Raw genomic sequence first — 19,974 nt, forward strand, 5'->3', positions numbered from 1 at the left:
TTTTAATTTATTAGAGTGATACTAAATGGCCATATTAGAGCATCTATAGCCTGCCCGATGCATTGGGTGCGCCTTAGAGCGCCACTGAAGGCCCCTGCCCGAAGCCCGAACCATCCTCTGCGCCCTAACGCCTCGATGCCCGATCGGCGCGCCCGATGCAACGCGTTTTCATTTTTTTATTTTATATTTTCTTCTCTATATATACCTCATTTCTTATTCCATTTTTCACACCATCACTCAATTCTCTCTCAACTCAATACTTTCTCACTCTATCAAAATGAATCCCGACGACGACTGGAGTACCTCGGAGGGCTTGACTCGGGCCTTATTCGAGTGCGTGAATGATGTTGCGGCCATGCTCGACTCATGTCCGACATGATTGAAGAAATTTGAGCACGTAACCGCCGTTGAAATTGTAGTTTTTTTAAGTATTTCGCATGGTACGCTGTCAACTTTTTCAATAAAATGAAGTTTTTAAAATTTGTAGTCTTAAATTGCAATTTTATTTATATTCAAATACTAATAAAGTAAAATAAATACAAAACATAAATAAAATGCTATAGAGCGGGCTATAGGGCACCCCATTGCAGGTGAACGGTAGAAGGATAAAAAAGCTGACTTAGCGGAGTATAGGACGCCCTATAGGGCGGGCTATAGGGCACCCCACTACTGATGGTCTTATACCCAGCCACAACAGACTAGAATAAAATTAAATATATACATAAAGTAATAAATATATGCATACACATGAATAATAAATAAAGTGATCATATTATATTACACATTTCAAATTTAATGGGGTTGCTATTTTGTTTCTTAATGTATAATGAACGAAAAAAATATGATCAGAACTTCAATTTTGTCAAATTTAAAGTAAATTTACTATATGAATGATTATATAGTTTAATTCTTATTTTATTATATAATTTCACGACAACTTTTACTCTAAATTTATTATTAATATCTATAGCTATATTTTAACATAGTATATAATCATATATATGATTAAAGTGCAATTATAAAATAAAATCAGAATTGGGCTATATAATCATTCATATAGAAAATTTAATTTGAATTTAACAAAATCTATATGTTATGATCATATTTTTTGTTCATGTAGATTATATAAGAAAAAAAAACAACAACCCCATCAAATTTGAAAAGTGGAAATAACAATCATACATTATGATCATTTTTTTATTATTCACGTGTATATATATACACCCTTAACAAAATATATAATCATATATATGATGAAATTGCAATTATAAAATAAAATAAGAATTACACTATATAATTATTCATATAGTAAATTTAATTTAAATTTAACAAAATTTAAGTTATCATCATATTTTTTTGTTCACGTAGATTATATTATATTAAGTAAAAAAAAGCAACTCCATTAAATTTGAAATGTATAACATAATATGATCACTTTATATATTATTCACGTGTATGCATATATTTATTACTCTATGTATATGTTTAATTTCCAATATTTTGGTATAGTTTCCGTATTTAACTATAATACTCCCTCCGTTTCTCTGTAGTTGAGTCATTTTTCCATTTTGAGAAGTTTCCTCATAGTTGAGTCATTTCCCTATATAGTAACTTTTTTCTCTTTCTTACTTTATACTTTCTTACTTTATTCTCTCTACTTTACTCACTTTCTATTTTATTCTCTCTATTTTTTTCCCTCTCTTACTTTTTATCTATTTATTTAACACATTCAACATCACCTTTCTTAAATTCCGTACCGAAAAGTTTTGTCTCAACTATGAAGAAACTGAGGGAGTACTTCTTTTAAGAAAAATTAACTATGTTTCTATAATTAATCTATCTAGTTGGAAGTGTAACTCTATTTACTTCCACTTGTTAATAATGTATTGGTAAGATATACCAAATCACATTAAAACCACTAAATATTTTGTGTATGTTAGGAGAAGGGCTAAAAAATAATCAATAGAGTATTTTAATAGAAATGCGAGGCGTTTGGATTTGGATGAAATAAAGCATTTTTTGCGCTGACAGACAGACACCAAATAAATAAAGGAATGGATTCCTGCTATGCTCCCAATCACAGTAGGGGTGCTGTGCTCTCATAGCATATTATAAAAAGCAAAATATAATTAATATTTTATTTTATTAATATTTTGATGTGATGTGAGAGCACGGCACCCGGTGGGGAGCACAGCAAGGATCCATTCCCAATAAATAACAGAGCACAACTACCTTCTACTCAAACTCCAATCACCAGATGAATTCCCGGTGACCGGAAATCCGCTGAGCGACAACCGCAAATAGCGAGGAAGAGCTGAGGGATTCCAACGACGGCGACGGCGGTGGCACCACTCTCCGTCGCTCGTTTCTCCGTTCCTGCTTCGCCGTCGCTTTCGCTTTCCTAATCATTCTGCTGCTTTCATTTTCGGTTCTGTATTTTGCTGTTTTGATCGGGAATTTATCAATTTGGAGCCCGATTTCGGTTCAGTCTCGCTGCAGGATAGTTTCCAGCAGTAAGTGCTAAGTGATCCGTTTTTGAATTGATGGATTGTGTATGTTTTTATTCTGCGCTGCTGCTATTTCTGTGTGGAATGAATTTGAGCGTATGCAGCTCCGGCTTAGTTAATGATGATTTACCGTCTTACCGAGAAGTTAGGGGGAATCAGAATAGTTTCTTTTTTTAGAGTGTTGAATGCTTTCACGGCTTCGTTTTCTCGCGTGTGGTTGTTGGACATTGTTGTCAGGAATCTATTTAGCTATTTTCCTGATTTGCATTGTAGTTAAGACCCTCTACAATAGGAATAGTCCAGCAATAGCCCAGCTATAGCCTAGCCACTGCCATATCATCAGCACTAAAAATCCTCCTGTCACATCATCAAAACAAGTAAATAGCCCAGCCATAGCCTAGCCACATAATATCCACATCACTATTAACAAATATATACAAAATGAAATAATTAACAATCACACAATATACGGAATTAAATTTACGACACAAAAACAAGAAAATTCACTAATATTAATAAAATTTAAAAAGTACATTAATTAAAAAAATTACATAATTAAAAAAAACTAACGGCGGTCAATCCTCCGCGCCCATAACTCTTCAATTAAATCCTTTTGGAGTCGAATATGAGCCGTCGTTTGGCGCATGTCGGCATGTGCTTGTAGGAGGTCGTACGTTGGGGGTGGCCACGCCGTGGCTTGGACCGGCTTCATTATCGTCGTTGACCCAATTGGTCAGTTCGCCACCTTCATCTTCGACAATCATGTTGCGCATGATAATACAGACGTACATTATATCAGCAATGCATTGGACATTCCACAAACGCGTTGGACCCTTAATTGCCGCCCATCGAGACTGGAGCACACCAAATGCGCGCTCCACGTCCTTGCGCGCCGACTCCTGCCGTGCCGCAAAGTAGGCCTTCTTCTCATCTCCTGGGCATCGGATCGTCTTCACAAAGACGGGCCACCTAGGGTATATCCCATCCGCCAAGTAGTAGCCCATATCATGTTGGTTGCCGTTGGCGACAAAACTGATGGCCGGACCGACGCCCTGGCACTGCTCGTTGAAAAGTGGCGACGAGTTGAGGACGTTGAGGTCGTTGTTCGAACCAGCTATCCCAAAATACGCGTGCCAAATCCAAAGCCGGTAATCAGCTACGGCCTCCAGGATCATCGTGAGATTTTTTCCCTTGTAGCCGGACGTGTAGAACCCCTTCCAGGCTGCGGGACAGTTCTTCAACTCCCAATGCATACAATCTATGCTGCCTAACATACCCGGGAACCCATGCTGACTCCCGTGCATCCGCAACAGATCTTGACAGTCTTCGGGGGTAGGCGTTCGGAGATACTGATCACCGAATACTTCTATCACTCCCAGACAGAAATTCTTCAGACATTGCAGGGCAGTCGTCTCACCGATGTGGAGATACTCGTCCCACATGTCTGCCGCGCCTCCGTAGGCCAACTGCCGGATTGCAGCAGTGCACTTTTGAATAGGTGTGTGGCCGGGTCTGCCAGCCGCATCGTGCCTGAAGCGGAAATACAGATATCGAGACTCCAATGCGTTGACAATACGCATAAACATGTCCCTGCTCATCCTAAAACGACGCTTGAAAAGGTTGGCGTTGAACCGAGGCTCCTGTGCGAAGTAGTCTTCGTATAGGCGCTGATGTGCAGCTACGTGATCCCGATCAATCACACTGCGGCGGTGGACCACTGGGGGAGGTCGAGGTATCGCCGGCTGCAAGGCCCTTTCCATCCATTGGTTTATCGCGTTGGTCGTATAGGCGTCCAACGCTTCGGCCATTCGAAGTTCGTACTCCTCAGCATCCCCTCCGCTACCACCACTACCACCACCAGCGTTACTCATTTCGCGTTGTTGCTCTTGTACAGAAATTAAGATAGAGAGAGTACTCGTTAAAACAAGTGGTGCGAATGAAAATGACGAGCAAAGCGCGTATATATAGTGTTTCAGAAAAAAAAATTTTAATTTCGCGCTAGGCGGTGCGTTGGGCGATCCGGGCGCTGCAATAGCGCCTAGCGGACCGCCCAGCGCCACGCGACCGCCCAGCGCTGCGCGGTTTCTCTCTCCATTCGCCCGCTGGACGACTGCAATAGACCGCCCAGCGAACCGCCCAGCGCCGGCGCTCGGCTGGGCGGCATTGTGGATGGTCATTGTATAATAATTCTGTTTACATTCATTATTAAGTGATCTGGAAGGTTTATTTCGTTTCCGATGTTAAGGTGAATCGTAAGTCTTATTTCGGTAGTAAATTTTGTTTCTGAGTTCGATGTCCGACACTGGGTTTTTGTTGTTTGTGCACGGTCGTATCTTTCTTTTCCCTATCTCAAATCAGTGGTGTTGATATCTATGCAGGTGTGGATCTGAGGTCATCAAAGGTGTTAGTGTTTGAGCTCATCAAGATCGGATTGAGCTGGTGGAAGAATCAAGTCAGGAAATAGCCGTTGGGAACCAAAACAGGAACTAGCCGTTGGAAACGGTTATAACCGTGTTCGGCCAAAGGAAGCTGTTCGGCCAAAGGAAGCTGTTCGGCAAAAGGAAGCTGTTCAGCAATTGGAAGCTGTTCGGCAATTGGAAGCTGTTCGGCAATTGGAAGCTGTTCGGCAAAAGGAAGCTGTTCAGCAATTGGAAGCTGTTCGGCAATTGGAAGCTGTTCGGCAAAGGAAGCTGTTCGGCGGTTTTCTTGATCGATACTTCTTAAGGGAGTTGCGATTCATTCCGGAACTAACAACAACAGAAATCAAAAGTGATAGAGAGAGAATTCAAGAGAGGAAGTGTTATCTTTCAGCTGTGCGTTTTTAGCTCTCGAAGCAAGAAGTTTTCGGGCGAGTTGAGGGTTTTCCATCTTGTAAATTCTTGAGAGTTTTGAGTGCTCTTATGTTTGTAATTTCTCGAGTGATCAATAAAGAAACACACCAGATTCTGCCCGTGGATGTAGGCTTACGCCGAACCACGTAATTCGCTTGTGTTCTTCCTTGCATGTTGTCATTTCATTAATTTGCATTTCGATCATCACAACCGTAGGTTCGTTCTTCACAACGTGGCGCCGTCTGTGGGAAATTCGTCCACTGAATTGATCGAGAAGGCATAAAGTTTTGGGAGTTCTTTCTTTGTTTCCTCAAGAAGGCGCTCAACCTGTTTGAATAATGGCTGCAGCAAGGTTTGATGTTGAAAAGTTCACAGGCCGAAATGATTTTGGCCTATGGAGGCTGAAGATGAAAGCAATCTTGATGCAACAGGGTTTATGGGAAACCCTAAATGGTGGAGGCAGTAATGAGGAGGAGAAGCCCGAGCCTGATGAAAAGGAGAAGGCAAAGGCTCAAGACAGAGAGTACAAGGCATATAGTACCTTGATACTCAACCTCAATGACAGAGTCCTCAGAGAAGTTTCAAAGGAGGAGACAGCGGCTGGAGTTTGGTCCAAGTTGGAGTCATTATACATGGCCAAATCCTTGGCAAATCGGCTGCACCTGAAGCAGAAACTTCTCACTTTCAAGATTGCTGATGGAAAAGGTGTGTTGGAACAGCTCGAAGAATTTGGGAAATGCATCGATGATCTTGAGAACATTGATGAAGAGATTAAAGATGAGGACAAGGCTCTGATGTTGTTGAATTCCTTGCCACCAAGTTATGAGCATTTCAAGGATGCTATACTTCTTGGTAGAGAGTCCAAGATTGGATATGAAGAGGTGTACTCTGCTCTAAAGCTCAAGGAAATCCAGAAATCTAATCCAAAGTCCACTGAAATAGTGTCTGAGAGTCTGAGTGTTGCTGATCACAAGAAGAATGTGAAAAGAAAGTCACAGAAGAAGCCATGGAAAAACAAGACAGCTGACTGGAAAGAGACCAGATCATGCCATCACTGCAAGAAACCAGGCCACATAAAGAAGAATTGTTGGGTTTGGAAGAAGAAGCAGGCCGAGGAAGAGAATGGCAAGAACAATGCTGATATTGCAGAAGAGTTGGTGGTCCCGGAGGCTCTGTGTGTGACTGAGGACATGGAAGAACTTCCATGGATCATGGATTCTGGATGTAGCTTCCACATGTGTCCAACTAGAAGTCATTTTGAGGAAATCAAGAATGCAGCTGGATCAGTTTTGTTAGGAAATGACCAGATATGCAGAATCAGAGGAATTGGGTCCATCAGGCTTAGACTTCATAATGGCTCCATCAGGTTACTCACTGGTGTGAGGTTTATTCCAGAGATTACGAGGAATTTGATCTCTATTGGAGTGTTGGATGCAGCAGGATATAATTGCATATTATCTGATGGGATTATGAACATCGTCAAGAATGGTGATGTTGTTATGATGGCTGAGAGAAAGAGAAGCCTATACTATCTAAAGGCAAGTGTGGTTACTGGATCTGTGAATCTGGTGCAGGTATTAGACTTAAGAATGTGGCATCTCAGACTCGGACACTTGGGAGAAACTGGAATTAAAGAATTGGCCAAGAAGGAGCTGATTAAGCTGGAAAATCCCAATGAGCAGTTGGGTTTGTGTGAGCAATGTGTGCTCGGAAAGAGTAAGAAACTGCCCTATGGAAGAGGAATTCACAGCTCAAAGTCACCACTAGACTATGCCCACAGTGACTTGTGGGGCCCAGCTACACCAGCTTCATTGGGTGGAGGTAGATACTTTCTATCCATTATTGATGATTTTTCTAGAAAATTATGGGTGTTTATCTTGAAGGAAAAATCAGAGACATTCATGAAATTCAAGGAGTGGTGTAGGGAAGTGGAGGTGGAGAAAGGGTGTTCTTTGAAGTGTTTAAGAACTGATAATGGGCTGGAATTTCTGAGTGGGGAGTTTGATTCTTTCTGCAAGCAGAAAGGTATGAAGAGGCATAGGACATCTCCATCTAATCCCCAACAGAATGGAGTTGCTGAGCGCATGAATAGAACCATCCTAGAGCGAGTTAGATGTATGCTCTTTGGCTCTGGAATGGCTAAGAGATTCTGGGGTGAGGCTGTGAGTATGGCAGCAGTTCTCATCAATAGAAGTCCTTCTTCAGCTATAGCTTTTGACACTCCTGATCAGAGATGGTATGGAAAGGCCATGGATTATTCGAATATGAAGATTTTTGGTTGTATGGCTTATGCACACATCAAGCAAAGTAAGTTGGAGCCAAGGGCCTTGAGATGTGTGATGATTGGATACCAAAAGGGAGTGAAGGGCTACAGACTGTGGTGCATAGAGCCAGGAAATCAGAAAGTTATTATCTCTAGAGATGTGCAATTTGAAGAAAGTAGGATGCCATTTCTAGAAAAGGCTCAAGAGAGCCAGAGGCCATCTCATTCTGAGAAAGAACCAGAGCCTGAGAGGATGGTGGAGATGGGTGTTCCAGAACCTGAGGAGGCTGAGGAATCAGTTCAGGTGGAGGTTTCTGGAGCAGATAGAATTGCTGAGCCTGAACAGCAGATGGGAAATCATAGTGAACAAGAAGAAGCAGATGCTGATGTCTTGAACCCTGAAGAAGAGCAGCAGGATTTGGGTGACTATGTTCTAGCCAGAGATAGGGTCAGAAGAATCCCTAAACCATCTACAAGATACAGTGAAGAAGAATACTTGCTATATGCACTATGTGTTGCAGAAAACATAGAGTATGCAGAGCCTTCAAGCTTCAAGGAAGCTATGAGTTCTAAGGAGAGCAAGCAGTGGATGGAGGCTATGATAGATGAAATACAGTCCCTGATCAAGAACAAGACATGGGTGCTTGTGAAGAGACCTTCCACACAAAAACCAGTGAGTTGTAAGTGGATATACAAGAAAAAGTTGGAGGTTGGGAACAAGATTAGGTTCAAGGCTAGGCTTGTAGCTCGGGGGTTCACACAAGAGGAGGGAATAGACTATAATGAAGTATTTTCTCCAGTGGTAAAGCATGCCTCAATCAGAATTTTGCTAGCTATAGTTGCTCAAAGAAGTTGGTTTTTGGACCAACTTGATGTGAAGACAGCCTTTCTTCATGGAGAGCTTGAGGAAACTATATACATGAATCAGCCAGAGGGATTTGTGATACATGGGAGTGAAGATAAGGTTTGTCTACTAAAGAAAAGTCTATACGGTTTGAAGCAAGCAAGTAGACAATGGCATATCAAGTTTTATGAACATATGCAGAGTATGGGATTTATAAATTCCAGATATGATAGTTGTGTCTACTTCAAATCAAAGTCTGAGGGACCTGCTGTGTATTTGCTATTATATGTAGACGACATCTTGCTTGCTGGACCAGATAGACAGGAGCTAGATAGGGTGAAAGCCTTATTGAAAAAGGGATTTGAAATCAAGGATCTGGGGAGTGCTAGCAAGATTTTGGGAATGGATATATTCAGAAATGCAGATAAGAGGGTGTTGTGGTTGTCCCAAGAAGGCTACATTCAGAAAGTACTGCGCAAATATCAGATTGACAAGAGTAGAACAACCTCAGTGCCACTATCACAACAGACTAAGCTGTCCAAATCACAATGTCCCAGAAATCAGCAAGAAGAAAGAGAGATGAGCCAGATACCTTATTCCAACATAGTTGGGAGTGTGATGTATATGATGATATGCACAAGGCCTGATATTTCTCATGCGGTAAGCGTGGTGAGCAGATACATGTCCTGTCCGGGAAGAGAGCACTGGTTGGCTTTGAAAGGGATTCTCAAGTATCTCAAAGGAAGTAGTGATCTGGGAATAATGTTCAAATCAGAGAATGAAGGAGATAAGGATAGCATTATTGGGTTTTGCGATTCAGATTATGCAGCTAACCTTGATAATAGGCGCTCACAATCTGGGTACATATTTACCTTGTTCGGCTCCGCGGTGAGCTGGAAGTCTAATCTCCAATCCGTGGTGGCTCTATCGACGACGGAGGCAGAGTATATAGCTCTTGCTGAGGCAGTAAAGGAAAGCTTCTGGCTTAGGGGTATAGTTGGTGATTTTGGGGTGAAGCAAGAGAATGTTGTGATCAAGTGCGACAGCAATAGCGCGATTTGTCTCTCGAAACATCAGACATATCATGAACGCAGCAAACATATAGACGTGAGGCTGCATTTCATTCGAGATGAGGTTGAGAAGGGTGCGGTGAAGATTGAGAAGGTCAGCACCGAGCACAATGCGGCTGATGCACTTACTAAAGCCCTACCAAGATCCAAGTTCCGACATTGCTTGGATTTGGTTGGGGTGGTCCGAAATTTGTAAGTATGGGAAGGAAGGTGGAACTGGTGATGATGGATCTTAGATTGCTCAAAGGTGGAGGATTTGTTAGTGTTTGAGCTCATCAAGATCGGATTGAGCTGGTGGAAGAATCAAGTCAGGAAATAGCCGTTGGGAACCAAAACAGGAACTAGCCGTTGGAAACGGTTATAACCGTGTTCGGCCAAAGGAAGCTGTTCGGCCAAAGGAAGCTGTTCGGCAAAAGGAAGCTGTTCAGCAATTGGAAGCTGTTCGGCAATTGGAAGCTGTTCGGCAATTGGAAGCTGTTCGGCAAAAGGAAGCTGTTCAGCAATTGGAAGCTGTTCGGCAATTGGAAGCTGTTCGGCAAAGGAAGCTGTTCGGCGGTTTTCTTGATCGATACTTCTTAAGGGAGTTGCGATTCATTCCGGAACTAACAACAACAGAAATCAAAAGTGATAGAGAGAGAATTCAAGAGAGGAAGTGTTATCTTTCAGCTGTGCGTTTTTAGCTCTCGAAGCAAGAAGTTTTCGGGCGAGTTGAGGGTTTTCCATCTTGTAAATTCTTGAGAGTTTTGAGTGCTCTTATGTTTGTAATTTCTCGAGTGATCAATAAAGAAACACACCAGATTCTGCCCGTGGATGTAGGCTTACGCCGAACCACGTAATTCGCTTGTGTTCTTCCTTGCATGTTGTCATTTCATTAATTTGCATTTCGATCATCACAACCGTAGGTTCGTTCTTCACAAAAGGTCTGTGAATTAGGTCTTTTTAACTATAAAGCTAAACATGTCTTTTACCCTTTTGAACGGAAAAAGTATCGGCACCATTATGACTACTACTGGGCTTCTGTTTTTGAGGTAATTGTTTCATGAATGTTGAAACAATTTGCTCTTGCCATTTTTGAAAAATACTTCCTGTTAGATTGCTCATTTCTGTGGTATTTATGTATAAATTTGTTTACATAAGGTGACTCAAGAAAATCTATAATGCGCTAGGATGTAACTTTTTTAGGTCATTTTCTGCTCCTTGATAGCTCAAAGAGCCAATCCGGCAGTTTAAATGCTGCGAGCTTCTGAGACCACCTTTTCATGCTGATAAAGTTCAGTATCAGCTAGTATAACTTTAATGGTGGTGATATGCCTATGCATGTCACCACTTAACAGTGTCCCACTACCTAGATAGCTACTACAAAATTACAGAAAAAAGGGAGACACTGACGTCGTTTCTATTTGATACCAAGATGTATCTTACATACCCTCTTGATAGTATTTGCGTGGAAACAAGTATCTAATTCTGATCTCTGCCACATAAGAAGATCAATAAATACTTTCTGGTACTTGTTTTAGCATGTTTGATAAATACTAATATGAGGTAACATAAACACTTGGGCCTGGTTTCCATATCAGTGACATGGGTGGATTTCCTAATAATTTCACAGTAACGTTTTTGAATAAAGATCCCTTATACAAGTATGCATTCCATTTATTAAATATCCCAGCATGTGAGTATGCTTTATGGAGCAATTCAATTGATTTAAAAGAGTACAATTTCTGGTGTGCCTCTTTTGTCATTTGTTTCCTAATGCATCTTTCTAGTTCTTTAATTTCCAATACATTCTGTTATGTATCTCAGGTTGAATACGTAGATCATTCATGACAAGCAAAGTTTGCATCAGCAGAAGCCCCAAAAGAAGCTCTTCCATACAAGTGTAGACCCAATTTTGGGGCTGCCTGGTTGACCAAGGATAAATTTAAGGTGAACATTTGAGACCCAGACTTTGGGATGATGTTCTAAATTTGAAGGATCTCTAGCTTTTGAGAGTTTGATCCCTTCATCTCCTGGATTCCAAGAGGCATGTAGTTACCTCATTATAAATTAAAATTTCATTGGTATGTGATTACATACTGTCACATTGATTTTTCAGGTAAATGAAAGATATGAGTGCTGGTATACTCTGGGTGTTTCTAAGGTTAATATAAATATTTAAGGTTTATTCAATTGCCAAGCCGAGGATCATTCTACTGTCAAGATGCTTAAACGATATTCCATACTGTAAGTAAATATTATGCCTGTGAATAGTTTTGGAGCTGTAGGTTTCTCCTTTAGGTCTTTTACATTTACATGATACTCATATTTTCACTTGAAGATTCTGTATATCATAGATAACTGAGAACATCATAAGGAAATTCTCTATTTGTCATGCTATTTATTAGTCATGAGAGCAGTCTTATATTGGATTTGATCAGTTGCAATTAAGAAGGTAGGTTTTAAGCTGAGCTTCTCTGTCTGCTGAACTTTTCTACATGTGTGTTTTATGTAAAATACATGGCACCACATGCTGCTTCAGAGCTTTGAGATTTAGCAATTAAACACTTGAATCTATCCACTTTTGCATACCCATACCCCATCCAATTAGCTTAGGCAGCCGTTTCTTAAGGTCTGATAGCTAGAGTTCCATTGAGAAGATTTTTTTTTGGTGGAGGTCCTTAGGCTTGTATCCAATTTTCAGGAACCAAAATTGGAATGTGGCTCAGTAACTTGTTAATTTGAATTGATTTCGAAAAAATAGTTGCTAGTTTGCTGCAGATATTTATGCCAATTATGTTTTCTCTAGATAAATGAATGTAACCTGAAACAAGGCACTTGTTACATATTAAGGAAGTGAAGTTTGCTTTAAATTACAGGTATGTATCTGGTTGATCTCTCCTGATGTTGGTTTGATGTCTATGATCCCAGTTATAATAATTTTGTACAAATGCTCGAGTGATGATTTAATATCCGATTCTATTCTTTATTGGCTCAAGAACCATGTTATCAATTCTTTGTTTCTACCAGCATGTCATATTCTGTCTTTATATTGGTCTATATGCATTGAAGATTCTTGGATGCTTATGTGATTGTAAATATGTCTATAAAAGGTACCTTTTTCTTATCCCTTTGTCTTTTTTGGTCCATATAAATTGCTCATATCATCTCAGGTTTACAAGGTTACTGAAGTCATGGGTTTCTGGTTTGGGATCAATACACCATTGGAGATGGGATCTAATAGCTGGAGCTATTTCCGGCTTTATAACGTCCTTGCTATCCGTTACCTTGATTGCAGTTCTCTACCCATTGCTAGCCATCATTCGCCGACTATTTGCATCCTGGACGTCCACGCCTCACCCAAGTACTATTTTATTAAAGCGAGTTTGTTTCTTTGCAATGTAGTTTTCTTTCATGAGTTGGGTCACCGTGTAATACGTGCAAAGGCTCGGTCTGTCATAGACGTATATATGCTTACATTAGAAAGGCACTCAATTTTCCAGTAGTTCTGTTGACAAGTCTGAGAACCTGCATCTCTAAAGCATGAAATATTTTAACGGTTTTTGTAACAGACTAAGATAGCAATTTTAGCAGTTAGTCCTCTAGTTCTGCTGTAGGTAGTACACTTGCCTATATACCAGGAACATAAATGTATAGTTTTTTTTTTCTTCTTGTAAAATTGTTGTATCACATATTAATCATGAAAATTTCCAAAAAGAAAGTTCAGACTATCCCTATTTCCATTACAAATTTACATGTAATCTTGGCTTTTATGATTCGTACAGATTTTATGTTCTTACATATTTGTGGTTATTTTCATTACTATGCAGTCTTGGCTTTTATGATTTGTATAGGTTTTATGCTTTTACATATTTGCGGTTGGATAGTTTGTTATTGATTTGTTATCTTATAATTTACATGTATGTAGTTATCTTATCTCCATTACGATTACAATTTGATCTTATTTTCTCATGTGATCTGTATAGATTTTATGCTTTTTCAAATTTGTAGTTGCATAGTTGTTAGTGATTTGTTATCTTCGACTAGTTATTATGGTTGTTTGCTTGTTATTGTACCTTTTCAGAGTTCCAACTCACACACGTCTTAACGAGGTGACTCGAACCTCTGACCGATTGATTAGAAGGATTCTTACTAGCTGGTGTTTTACATGCAATATTCGGAAATTTGGTATACGCGTGCAAATCATATAGCATACGCAGGAAGTATTGTGTCCATAATCTTGGAAAGCTAATAGCATAGATTGAAGTATTATAAAGATGGGAACATTTAGAGAGTTGTAGTGAAAAAGTGGAATAATAGAAACGTTTAGGTTGGTGGTAAAAGTAGTTAGATATTGGCAGTTTCTGAAATGATCCTCTCAATCTCTTCAAGTAGTCTCTCCTTTTCATCTCCCAGATCTTGATTCTGTTTCTGAAGCTCTTCAATTTGTTTAGTCTGCTCTGAATCCTTTCTGTCAAACAATTTACTTTTGTTAGGGAAAAAGCTAGATGAATTTTGTGTGCATTTACATTTTCATGATACACAATTGAATAATTTTATCTTCTACAACTACTGTTTGATGTATGAATCAAGCAAGTATCTATGTAAGTTCACCTGTTCATAAAAGCCAAGTTGAGTTTAAGTGAACGCACTTCCTTCTCGAGATTCTCACATCGTTTCAAGATGGATTGCATGTCCGACGGCACTGGTGGCGTCGAACTTTTCTCCTTCGCCTCCGCCATCCTTCAAAACTCATAAACAATCACTTTTCAAGTTGATACAATTTCAACAAAGTTGAGATAAACTTGATAAGTTTCCAAAAATTGATAGGAGAACTAAAGTAAGTACGTACTTGCGTGATCGCTCCACCCTACGTTTTTTTGTTGGATCTCCTCTGTCAACTGCATAACATACAATATTAATATCTTTAGTTTAGATCAGTGTTTTTAAAAATATGAGTGAACTGGTGAAGCTATTGGTTTACGGTTGGTTTAACTGGTTACACTAATTTAACCACTGATGGAGTTGGATACTGTAGCTTATATGCATATAGAGAATTGATATGCTGAGCAACATTTGCGTGAGCACACACTATTTCATAGTTTAGAGATTAGAGACATGATTAGATGACTCGACTCAGATATATTCTCCCCAATATTATTTATTTCAAAATCAATTTCGACACCCTACATATTCCCCAGCAAAATGTAAATACTTTTGCAAGAATGCTTATAAAAGGTACTTTTGCAAGAATGCTTACCTGAACCAGTTGATTTGATGGATCCATATCGAACTAAACCTTCTTGCTGCAAATTGATAGAATAAAAGGCAAGAAAAAGTTGGGATCAGTTTTTTGTTTATATCAAGAAACCATTCTTAGACAAAATTGATGTAGTAAAGTACCTTTTGATCTTCTCTTGAGCTATCATACACACGTTCTCTAAAATCTACAATAGATCAAGAAGTGAAAATTCAACAATAAAAGTGGCCTAAATATAAAAAAAAAATAAAGTGAATGAGTAGAAGAATGTGATGCATACCTCTGCTCCTTGAGCAATCTTCAGGGCTTCTTCGCCTCCCCATTTGATGCCTTGAGCTCTCACAAACACTAGGAGCTTGTGCGGAGATGCAAGGATCTTCGTAGATGTCAACACCACTTGAAGCCATGGGTGCAGCAGCAGAAGACTCACTCTGAGATGGCTCCCTTGACAGTGTGCTCATCTGGTTGAGAGGTCCCAAAATGCCCTCCATCAACGACTCCTCTATCGTATGCAGCGCCCTCGTCTCATCATCTCCGAGCACAGAAACATCCCCAAAAGTCCCTTGATTCTCAAACGCGTCACATAAAATTTGTCCACCATTATTATCATAGTAGGTGGCAGTGGCATCAACGGCTCCTCTCTCGACTTTCTTGCGCTCTAGAGTGCCCTTGAGCATGCTGACAACAGACGAGATCTTGTCCTCGTATCCCATTTGAGGGTTGTGGAACGTGGACGAGGATGAATTGGATGGAGACATGAATGATGTTGCATTGAAATGAGTTGGATTTTCATAGCTTGTTGACATGTTGTTGTTGTTGTTCAAGTGTGTGTGTTGCTGCTGTTGTTGTTGTTGAATCATGGCCTCAATGCCTATTGGTGTTTGTGAGTTTTGCATTGCAACATATCTCCTCCTTGAAGAAATTACATAATCGATTAGGGCTCTGCTCGATTTTTGAGTGAGTTCGTTAGCTGCAGAAGATGCACGTATGTACGTACCTCAGTTCAGATGATCTGCTCCTAGTCATAGGCTGAGAACTGTGGAACCACGCCTGCGTTTACACAGCACAGCAGCGGCTGAGATTGAAACCCGAGATTTAAATCTTGAATTGGGAAGTTTAGTACCTTTGCCAGAAACAGATTGCTAGCCTGCTGCACCCCTTTGAAGTCTTCAGACCTCGTTGATTCAAGATCAGCAGCAACCACGTAACTGGATTGTGGAAACGTATCTTCGTTGTTCTGCCTCGTGTTTTGATTGCTCAAACCAGCTAGTTCTGTGGAGATCCTGCTTTGTATTACTTGAGAAACGTCATCAACATACATGATTGAATTGAACGAATATTTGTTTCTGATACGTATATAGATAGATAGATAGGTATGACAAAAGTGACCTTCTTGATGCCGGTCGAGGGCGATGCCCGACGCCAGCTGAATGGCAGCCACCGTTCTGCCAATAGAAAACAACACCAGACTTGAGTATTTTTCAGTCCAAACACAAGTAGAGAAATTCTGAAAATAGGATCTTGCCTCTCCATTTGTGAGCCAGCTCTTGAAGAGCTCCTCGCTGTCTGTTCGAAAACTCGGGGTGAGGTTCTTGAATCCCAGCATCTCCATTGGTACTCCAACGGGGCTCTCCATCATCGTCTTGATGAACATCTCTTCGCTCGTGTTCCTGTAAAACTCCGAGTAGCCTCTCCCCTCGCTCTCCATCAAAACTAGTACTACTACTACTAATATTAATAATAATAATTTTATTCTATATGAATTGAATCAATTGCATATCAAAAGGTGCTCTTTAACTCTCCATTTTTTTGCAACTTTTGAACTAAGGAAAAAGTCATCACAACTTCATATTTTTCCTCCCACATAAGCTTGGTATATGTACAGCCTTTTCTCTTGGCAAAAATCCTACTACTTCAAATATCAAGAAAACATAATGTGACTTCTATATATGATCAAGAAAAACTATTCAGAGAGCCATTATTATTGAACTATACATTAATTTTTAATTATCTCAATTCTTTCACTATCAGGAATAGGATGTCATATTTTCCCACAAGTTGAACAATAAACAAACATATAGGATGAGATCAACTTCAATTATAAAATGTGTGTTTTAGGAATCAAGAAGCATAATCTTGTGAATTATTCCAGTCAACTAAATTCGTCCTTTTCTGCTCATTTTAAGTGAAAGTGTGAAACAGTGGTGAAAAAGAATAAATCCATCCTAAATTGCTTGTAGCCTATTCATTTAAATTTGGGGAAATTGCTAATAAAGTCTTGAACTTTTAAAATAGTTTGATTTCTCCCGTGAACTTTAAATGTTGCATAAAAAGTCATAAACTTTATCGGAATGTATAAATTTCCCATGCAACCCAACTCGACAGATTTCCGACACAATTAATTATCCTATGTGGCTTGCAGGAAGCGTGACTTGGCAAAATTCCACTAATTCTGTTTATCTTCTATCTTTGCAATCTCTGACTTTGGACTTATCACAAACAGACAAGTAGCACAAATGAAAACATACAAATCGAATTCAGCATACAAATCGACATAAACATACAAATCGAATTCCACAAATCGAATTCAGCATAAAAGTAGCATTAATTCCACAATTCGAATTGAACCCTAAATTTGTCATTTGCAAAGTCACGTCTCCGGCGCACCACATAGGATAAGTTTGTGTCGGAAATCTATCGGGTCGGGTCGGGTCGGATGAGAAATTTACACAGTCAGGTAAAGTTCATGACTTTTCATGCAACATTTAAAATTTACGGGAAAAACCAAACTATTGTAAAAGTTCATGACTTTATAGACAATTTGCCCAATAAATTTTAAGACCATATCCATGTATTAAAGTTAGTAATAGTAATTACTATTTAATGTGGTATTGGCAGTTTATAGCTTGATTTTGTTAACAATGACGATGGCTTGCTTAATACAACCTAATCCATCGTCTAAATTCAAAATATGAATTCTACCTAATCCACCACTACTAAACCAAATGCTAAAAAATTTCACAATGATAGTCACAAGGATAGCAATTTATTATAGAGAGAGTATATATTATTCTAACATTCGGATCATAATAGTCACATTCTCTAACGGTGTGTCACAGTTACTTTTGTAGGTCGAAAATGTAATTACATATATATTCTGAGTACTAAAATGTTAAAACATGTGACATTTTCAGAAAAAAATCTCAAACATTGGACAATGTCATAAATTTTTCTAGTGAATCATAATCTTTTCCTTTTTCTATGTTCCTTCATCGATGTGTGTACGTTTTCGGGAGGAATACAAACATAAATAACAGATTTTGATTTGAAATAGTGAGATTTAATTCTATATTTTAGAATTGAGTTTGACTTGATTGGAAATGTAGAAGCATATACAGGCAGAGCGGCCTGACTATTTCTTTAACATAATTCCTCATATGTCTACATCAATTACTTTTTGTAATAAAACTAGGACAACGACTTATAGTTATTTAATTTTTTTTATTTATTTATTTCGAATCATCGATCTACTATTTGAAGGAAAAACGTTGCTTCTAGCAAAAACCTCTTCGCCTAGCCTAGTAAACATGAAAATTTAATATAAATGCCCACAGGGGCGTAGCGCAGTTGGCAACGGAGGGGCAGATCTTGCTGCAATGAGCCTGGGTCGAATCTCACTGCTGTCATGTAGTTGCTTCCATCTCTCAGGCACAAGTGTGAGGCATTGGGAGATGGACTTCTGACAGCCAGTGGGTTAAGGCCTCCCCCTTAACGGACTACTGCGTACTCTGATTGAACCCCCTCACATGATGTCAGGCCGGAGTGTGGGGGCCGCCAAGGCGACGGAATCGCCTTTTGCTGCAATGAAAATTTAATATAAAACCAAAATCTATCTCTCAGGCACAAGTGCGAGGCCTTGGGAGATGGACTTCTGACAGCCAGTGAGTTAAGGCCTCCCCCTTAATGGACTACTGCGTACCCTGATTGAATCCCCTTACATGATATCGGGCAGGAGTGTGGGGGTTGCCAAGGCGACGGAATCGCCTTTTGCTGCAATGAAAATTTAATATAAAACCAAAATCCAACGCTTCATCAGTAGTAGTTTATTTTCAAAATTATTTTCAAGCACACATAATGGTATGAGATTCTATACATCTATAAATTGATGAAGAAAATATACCTTTAAATTTAATTAAATACATTAGACATAAGACATGAGAATTCGTAAAGACACTTTATTATTTTGTGTTTAAAAAACCAGAGCCGGCGGCTTTCAAACATGAAATTTTGGCCGGTTGATTTTCAATGGCAGGTCGCATTCGATACAAAATTCATGTTGACTATATTAATGTATTTTAGTCGTATTTTTATACAGAGGTGATTCATCCCAAAAGTGCATTCTCGACTTCTTGTGGGGAATTTCTACTTTGAAGTTTCTCAATGTCCAAGTATTGGTTATATTGTATTAGCAACACAATAGTTACATTTGACCATCTTAAAGTATTTTTTCAGAGAAAATATAATAGTTTCTCATATGAGGGCAGATTTGGGCATTAAGTAATGGAGGTTGTTGTTATACATCAATCAATCTATTCATTACAATTATTTTCTTAACTTTAAAGAAGTTTCCAATATATCTTCACAAATTGATCTCATGTTTGCCCAACACTGGCTCAAGTGTGCAAGCTCAATTAACACTAAAACCGATAGGATCTTATCCCAAAAAACTAGATCTAAGAAATTGGATGGAAGAAAAGGAAAGGTGTATAGAGTAGAAGACCTCATAACTACCTATGGAGTTTGAGAATAGATTAAATAATGAATCACACATTTAGTTTTTGGCTTTTGGGCTTGTAACAAATATCGCCATAAACCCCTACCATTCAACATAATCACGAATGAGGTTTTCGGGTGTAATATACCCCTAGTTTTGTCATCTTCTGCAGGCTGTCAAATTTAAATGTGTACTTCTTTCAAAGTTACATGGATACTTTGTATACGATTTCATAATAAGTTCTGGTACTTCATACGAAATTAAAATTTTACTATGTACAACAATAATGATGTGTGGGATATTGACGACGATAACTTCCATTTTCAATCCAAACTCTCATCTTCCCATCTTCCCAACTACTATCAATAAATACACTCGCTTTATATAGATGGCAACTTCCATCTTCCAACCAAACTCTGAGCCTCCAAATCTTCTACTTCAAATATTCA

The 19,974-nt window shown here is 39.2% G+C and overlaps 1 protein-coding gene and 1 pseudogene across 2 annotated transcripts; one reads left to right on the forward strand and one right to left on the reverse strand.

The window, feature by feature from the left end:
• The first annotated feature begins 1,881 nt into the window (after positions 1–1,881).
• Positions 1,882–13,222, forward strand: LOC121757709 (annotated as a pseudogene).
• Positions 13,223–13,694: 472 nt separating this feature from the next.
• Positions 13,695–16,697, reverse strand: LOC121759536 (protein CYCLOPS-like). 2 transcript variants are annotated; one of them, XM_042155154.1, is made up of 10 exons: positions 16,277–16,697; positions 16,141–16,196; positions 15,875–16,034; positions 15,749–15,801; positions 15,032–15,663; positions 14,895–14,938; positions 14,752–14,797; positions 14,344–14,392; positions 14,106–14,234; positions 13,695–13,962 (listed from the first exon to the last, which is right to left on the reverse strand). In XM_042155154.1, the coding sequence occupies exons 1-10, from the start codon at positions 16,457–16,459 to the stop codon at positions 13,839–13,841; spliced, it is 1,476 nt and encodes a 491-aa protein (XP_042011088.1). In that variant the 5' UTR covers positions 16,460–16,697; the 3' UTR covers positions 13,695–13,838. The 2 variants fall into 2 exon arrangements, with proteins under 2 accessions (XP_042011088.1, XP_042011089.1); XM_042155155.1 differs by having other exon boundaries at positions 15,875–16,023; positions 16,277–16,410.
• Positions 16,698–19,974: the final 3,277 nt, after the last annotated feature.

The sequence above is a fragment of the Salvia splendens genome, chromosome 12 (genome assembly GCF_004379255.2).
Source record: "Salvia splendens isolate huo1 chromosome 12, SspV2, whole genome shotgun sequence".
Taxonomy (NCBI): Eukaryota; Viridiplantae; Streptophyta; class Magnoliopsida; order Lamiales; family Lamiaceae; genus Salvia; species Salvia splendens.